A 7,502-nucleotide genomic window follows, 5' to 3' on the forward strand; every position below is an offset into this window, starting at 1 on the left:
CATTTTAGAAAAGATTTGAATTAAAAGATAAACATCGAATGGCAATACTCTCAATTGTATCTACAGAATGTGTTTTCAATTGTAGATCTTAATTAATTAATTGGATGTCAACGAATATCTAATAACAATACAAAACTCGAATGTTTTAAGAAACGAGAGTAGCTAATCGCAATTTTAGTTGGAAATGCAGGCAAACAAGCTCAAGAGTGGGGCAACAAAAGCGGGCAACACCTTTGTGTGTGGCAAACAAACTCTTTGCTGTAAGCCGAAAGAAAATCTCGCACCTTTTGCGCAAAAGTACAAAAAAACTCTGACTAGGAACCAGAGATATTTTTTATTAGTTGGTAGAGTAATAGGGGGGGAAGGGGGCAAGGTGGCCTCAAAGTGATCCACAGCAGACTCAACGGCGTGAGCCGAGTGCGGCCCCGTGCTGTCTTCAAAGTTCCGTTGGCAAATCGGTCTTATCGCTACAGTTGCAGCACACAACAGTACAGTGCCTAAGTACACACACACACAGAAGATATATACATATATATGTATATATATAGTTGGTTTAGTTAGCGTCGTTTTGCTATTGCATGCTCTGTGTATATATGTATGTGTGTGTGTATGCTGTGTGCTTATGTATTATCACAGCGACTGATAAGCTGCGCGCGCACTTTCAAATATTTACAAAAGAGACATTTGTACTAATTGCATTGTACATATTTAGTTAGATTAGTTTGTATGTCGGAGTGTGTAAATGGAACAAGCGAAGACAACCCAGCACAGCACAGCACAGCACAGCAGAGTGCAACACAAGGCAAGAGCAGACAATTGACCGATTGTAATTGCTGGAATAGGTTACAAAATGGCCACGATTTGTCAACGATTTGTCAATTACCAGACGACTGTCTAAAATTAGAGTGGGATATATCGTTCAATTTGCTGATCGGTTCTGTTTAAATGACGATCAACAACGTTGATCAATTTGAGCCCATCCAAAACGCATTGATTCTTGAATATATCGATTAACTTAATGATTGGCTTACGATTCCATTGCAAAAGCTATCGAAAATTCGAACTACTGATTATTGATGCATTAATCGAAAACCTTAATTACCCTTAATTATATGAGATCAAATACCACCTCAATATGATCAATTTTAACTCTCCTAAGATCATATGCGAATATCATTTGTAGATGCTCCGAAGATCAATGTCTAAAATATCTATCTAAGCCACATGCCACACAAATTCATCATATAGTTGGCACATATATATTATATATCTGTATTTATATCATATTGTTTGATCTAAGCTACTTTTCATACAAAGTTTATTTGGAAATCTCCTCTGCAATTAAGAACTAATATTATGCGTACATCGATACGTCATCGTATCTGTAAGGTTACGATGCAGGGGGCCCCCTTGGTTTGTATTGTATATGTACATATATAAATAAAATAAATTTATAAATATTGTCTTGCATGTCTTTGCGACTTGTCCAGTTGTTTGTTATCAAGCCCGTAATTAACGTGTTCTATTTTTAGATGTCGTCGTCTTGTAGTTTACTCGTCGTTTCAGTCCTCCATCAATTGTATCATCAATTGACTTTTCAGTTGTTGTAGCTATCGCAGTTGTTGCTGTTGTTGTTGAACTGGGCAGCTCGGACTCGTGTGGGGAACGAGAGAGAGATTATCAAGCTAAAAAATCAACAGTAGCTGACGGTTCCGAGCTACTGTCTGCCTCTCGGTTATATTTTGTTCAGCATTGCGGCATTATAAAGGCAACTGAGGCAGCCACACTGCTGTGGCAGCAGCAGCAGCAGCAGGCAGCATCTGTTGTTGATTGTTGTTATTTTATTTATGTTTTTTTCGTTTTTTTTTTTTGCTGTTGATTTAATAAATTAAAACCCGTAAATTAACTGTGAAGGCAAAACGACGCGCGACAAATCAAATAAACAAATAAATGGCAAGCAACAGCTAAAGACTCTTTCAGCCTCTCCACTGCAGATACAATAACTAGCGAGAGAGAGAGAGAGAGAGAGAGAGAGCGAGATAGTATGAATTTGCCAATTGATGCCGCTTGATGCCATCAATTGGACAATTCTAAAATCATTGTAAGCTTTGAACTCTATTTTTGGTCTGCCCAATAAAACCTCTTTGAAATCGAACAACTCTGAAAAGAGAGAAAATAAGAAAATTGACAAATGAGGAATTACTTTAAAGAAGGATTTAATATTATATGTATTATATTGTTAAATATTTATATATTTGTTGTTTTTTATCAAGCTTGCATTTTTAAACTTTCCAGATTTTATATGGCTGCTGCTTGCTGCTTTATACCGACCCCAAATAAATATATATATATATATATAAATTAATCGAAACATTTGTTTGGCTTCCCACAGTGCGGGTAACAACTAACATTTAGAAGTTAAACCGAAAATTAGCACACGTGTGCTCCGAGACTCGGACGACCCAATGATAAACCCTCTAAGCCAAAAGTATGCGACCCATGGGCAATTGGGCAACATACTCACATAAATACACAAACACACACACACACACACACACACACAGACACACACACACACACACACATACATACACACACATACACACATGTGTACATTATACCTATCAATATATCCCAGTCTGTTTATTTAGCCACAGCTGGCAGCCCAATGACGACGCCGACGCCGACGACGACGACGACTACTTATCAATGGATCCCATCTGTGTTAATGATGCCATGGCGTTCTGATAACCGTTAGGTATCTGCCCGATACTGGCACGTGTGCACTGTGGGTGTGGTTCGGGGTGGCGGCGACAGGCATTTCGATAAGAAAACCCCCCCCACACCACCGGTTGTAGGAGAGTTTAGCCCCACGTGGTGTTTGTTTAATATCAGCTGTGATAAAACCTTTGGTAAACTGGAGTCCATCGGGCAGTCAATCGTCAGCTTTGCTGCAAAGTCGTTAACCCCTTTATTTTAGGTACTAGGTAATGCAGCATGATTGATTTATCGCTAGGCCCGACCTGGGGCCATTCGCTAGCGACTCCAGTTCACGGAGGGCCCATAACTTAATCGACTGCTAGTCGAGTTAAGTTTTATTTCAGGCACGGAGTCTACGGAATCAAAGCATTTTACTACTCTCCTCATCAATTTGATCGATGGTTCTATGAGGTCTGAAAAAATACAAACCTTTAATTATGTTTTCAATGTGAACTACAACACATTTGATGTTCTAACAAGCAGTCTAAAAGATATAGGAATATTTACAAAAAACAAAATTGTAAATTAAATTGTTGAATAGCAGTTGAGATACAAAATTTGGTAGCTTGGTTTTAAGATGCTAACTAACAAATAGGAATAAAAATGCAATAAAAGATTTTATCGTTTGTTTTTATTATGTTGAGTTTAACAATTTTTACTTGGCCCCTTCAGCATTTTAAAAGTAAAAGATTTGCCTGGATTGGATGGATTTTGCATAATCTAAGTAAATTGCGATTATTGAGAGGGTCCACAGCCATCATCTGCACTATCGATAATTCGATCAATTGTGTTGCAGCCCTGTGCTTTCACCTCCCAGAGCGTTTATTGTGCTCCCTACTTGAACATAAATACTTGAGTGCGCTGCATTGGGGTACGTGTGGCCCAGCCACCATCAAGGATATATGTACGCACATGTATGTGTGTGTGTGTTGCTCCTCTTGTGACCCGCTTGGGGCAATCTGAAGTGCGGCACTTCAATTCCAATTCGACAGCAGCCAATTGCAAATCGCAGATGAAACAAGAACAAGGCTCGGGGGTGTACTCCAGTTGGCAGTTTTTGTTTTGAAGACGTCCTTGTCGTCATCGTGCCTGTTTCTGTCAGTTTGCCTTATCCACTTGGGACACGGACCAGCTGCAGCCATAGACAGAAAGAGAGAGCGAGAGAGAGGGAAAGAGAGAGGGCTTCGCTGCGGGGCAACTGCAGCTTTCCTTATTGTTGCTGTTGTTGTTGTCTCTACAGAGCCCCTTCACATATCCTGTGCAGAAATTGGAAAAACTACTAGAGCTAACTTCAATTGAGACGTGCTTCTGACCTGTCCAGGGCACGAAACGGACACTATGATTGAAATTCCAAGCACTGCTCGAGGCGCCCTTTGGCACAATCCGATAAACACTTGAATGGCAAACCATTCTGATGAACGCTGCTTTTGCTCGCCGAGCACTGCTCGCATTACAACTAATTACGAGGATATGGATGTGGATGAGGCTACACAGGACCAACAACTGACAACTGACAACTGAGGCGCAACGCAATCAATATCGAAATTTTGTTACGCCTTTCAGGGAGGTACTTTCATCTTGCAGGCATTAGACAGTAGACAGTAGACAGTATGGATGGGCCATATGCTCGGGCCGGGTTCGTGTTAGTCTTAATTATCGGCTGCCTGTGCAAAAAGGGGCCACAGATGAAGCAGATAGAGTCAAGAGAGACGGAGGCTGTGTGCCGCCAAAAGGATACGGCAAACAAACAAATATTTACAGTACACACTCGCATTTAATTATTGACCACAAGCAGGATGCAAAGGAACCGGCCGCCGTGGCATATGGCGCTGAAATGTGAGCAGACACGTGAGCTCTGCTCTCGGTTGGACGGCAGCCGTTGCACAGATCAGCTGTGCACAATTATCCATTATGGGTTTTTGCTGAAAGGTTGCTCTAACAGCTGAAATTCCATTTGCGGTCGCTGGCAGGGCAGCGTGGGGGTTGCAGGGCGCATTCAGGGGTTGGTTTTAACACCCTCTTATTATTTATTGTTTTTAATAAGTTTCTATTATCAGCAGCAGTTGCCGTTACACAAATTCATCTCTAGTTCACATCGCATTCAACTAAGCCAATAACTAAAAGAATCCATAGAGCAAGGACTATGCAGAGGACTAACAGATGCACTTCCTTTTAATGTCAACCATCAAGGATATACATATTTACATTCAGCTTATGATGCAGTCTCAAAATTAATTTGCATATTGGAGCAGTTAGAGACCCAAGTATGGACTTCAAGAAGATCCCTCACAACGAACTAAGATTTCTCCCCCATTTTGCACTTCTGCCAAATTTCATCGCTAAAGTTACCCGTCAATGGAAATATAAATATTTAAAAATGTATATAAATAACAACTTGCCCCTTTGCACTTTGCATCGATACAATACATATATAAGACCTGTTCATGGAATAAGCACACGCATCTGATATATCGGAGCTGTTTGCGTCAATGGATTTGTGATGACGAAATAAATACACGTTTATGGTGGATCAGAGCTGTTTCAGGCACAATTACGCACCTACAACTTCCTTACGACATGGTTCCATTATCCCCCAATATTCAACATGACGCAATGAAGCCATTCACTGTTAACTGGTATGTGGTATATGTTGGGCGTTGGGTTTTATGGGGGTCCTTGGTTTGGATGCTTGTTTCGCCTTTGTTTGTTTGTTTATTTGTTGTTGTTGTTGTTGTTTTTTGTTTGTCGTATTTACATGCGACGTAAGTAATTTTTATATTCACAATAAATGTGGCGGCCTAATTGAGTTAGAGGCGTTTCGTGTGTGTAAATACGGACAAAGTGACGAGAATTCTTGAGTAATCCACACACACACACACACACACACACACACACAAGCACACACAATCACACTTACACTTACACTTCCCACATTTATTTGTCCTTTTGTTTGTGTTGTGAGTTGTGCACAGCAAAAGTCGCTAAGGAAAAGAAAAATAATCTTGCAAAATTAAATTTCACTCAGAGTGAAAGTAAGCCAAAGACACTTAAGCTGATTATGTTTAATTCAAATTTACAACAAATTTAAAAAAAGAAACAATTCAACATCTTTTGCAGCGGGATTATTCAAAGTGCTTCTCGAAAGTGTGGTATCAAAAGAAGAACCTATATAAAAATTTGTAATTGAAATTAATCTCTGAATTTATAGCTAAAATTTATTCCCAGCCGACCAAAACTAAATTGGATCAAGAATTTTCATGAATTTATGATTGATGTGATTGAAATATTTTACTGATTGCAAATACATAATAGACTCCACCAAGAAGCGTATCCAATGATGTTAAGCTGAATATAGACACACTTGTCAACTGTTCGAGTGCCAGTTAGTTACACATGTGACATGAGTTCTGAATGTCTGTGGTTCCGCTCAGTGCTCCGTGTGGTGGCAAGTGTTCATCTTGGTTACGCCCTCTACTACGAATACAGATTCACACAGCTGGACGTACAACTGCGACTGGATCCGGCAATCGGTGGCAAGTTCAAGTATCTGACCTTTCTCAATGAACTGCTGCAGTTCGTATACAATCTGTTGGCACTGTGCCAGGATATCCGCCAACAGCGAGAAGTGCGCAACTTGCGGGACTATTTGCTGGCCAGTTGTGTGGTGCCACTGGACCTAACGGTGGCTGTGACCTACTGGACATTGTGCGTCATCAATCGAGAGACGATCTATCCCGAGTTCCTGGACCTCATCTACCCAAAGTGGCTCAACCAGACGCAGCACAGCTGATGCCCTGCTGGAACTCTGCAGTTCACCACATAGTTATCCGGAGCGACGCAAGGGATTTGCAGGTGTGGCTGCTGTCTTGATCTGTTATCTGATGTGGCTGCGAGTGGTGCAACAGGCAGTGTCTGGATCTATCCCATTCTCGATGCATTTACTGGTCCGCTGCGCGTGTGTTTCTGCCTTCTAATCCTTGCACTGTCCATTGGCTACTATTTGCTGGGCGAACAACTGAACCGAGTGCTGTGGAAGTACCGCTCAATGGCAATGTAATAAAGCAATTTCCGTTCCTCCAAATCACTTTTCCCAACTGTCGTCAGGTAGACGGAAATTTGCATAGAAATGCGCTGCTGCTCGAGGGTAAAGTAGCCAAACGGAAATTGAACGCAATAATAATGACAATTGACTTGTCAAAATGTTACAACTGCGACTGCGAGTGCGAGTGCGAGTAAAAAAAAACAACAAAAAAATCAAATCCAACTGACTTGAACTGAACCCAAGCAATGCCGAACCGAGCCAGGCCAAGGGTTGGCCCTTAAGCAAAATGCATTTGCAGCCCAGTTCGTCAGTGTTTGAGGTATTTCTTCTTCTACTTTTCGTTTGCGGTCGCCGAAGCGTGGAATTAACTCAAATCGATTCGTTGCACTCGTCAAGGGAAGCGTCCATTCTATTCAGAGTCTTAACAACTGTTGTAGTATCTATCCACTTAAGGGTTTCTCCACTTCTCAGCAGTTGCTGTCAACTATAGGTTTTTAGATACTTCGACAGTGATAGGGTTATTATAATTCTGCAATTTGTGTTCAGAGCTGTTCAAATGGAATATTCAATTGTTGAGTAAAATGCTGAATCAAAGCTTTTCCCAGCTACGAAGTTGTTTGGGCAGAGAGCACTTAGGTATACAAGTCGATTAAATTAGAAAAGAAAACAGATTTAACAAATATTTTAAAGACAAATATAC

At 40.8% G+C, this 7,502-nt stretch overlaps 1 protein-coding gene across 1 annotated transcript; it reads left to right on the top strand.

The window, feature by feature from the left end:
• The first annotated feature begins 6,160 nt into the window (after positions 1-6,160).
• Positions 6,161-6,550, top strand: LOC6571534 (androgen-dependent TFPI-regulating protein). Its single transcript, XM_001997686.2, has one exon. The coding sequence runs from the start codon at positions 6,161-6,163 to the stop codon at positions 6,548-6,550; it is 390 nt and encodes a 129-aa protein (XP_001997722.2).
• Positions 6,551-7,502: the final 952 nt, after the last annotated feature.

This window comes from Drosophila grimshawi, unplaced genomic scaffold, assembly GCF_018153295.1.
Source record: "Drosophila grimshawi isolate 15287-2541.00 unplaced genomic scaffold, ASM1815329v1 contig_44, whole genome shotgun sequence".
Lineage (NCBI taxonomy): Eukaryota > Metazoa > Arthropoda > Insecta > Diptera > Drosophilidae > Drosophila > Drosophila grimshawi.

What these genes read in the sequence shown, in the direction of transcription:
- LOC6571534 (XM_001997686.2), top strand. Translation starts at nt 6,161, where the DNA reads ATGAGTTCTGAATGTCTGTGGTTCCGCTCAGTGCTCCGTGTGGTGGCA.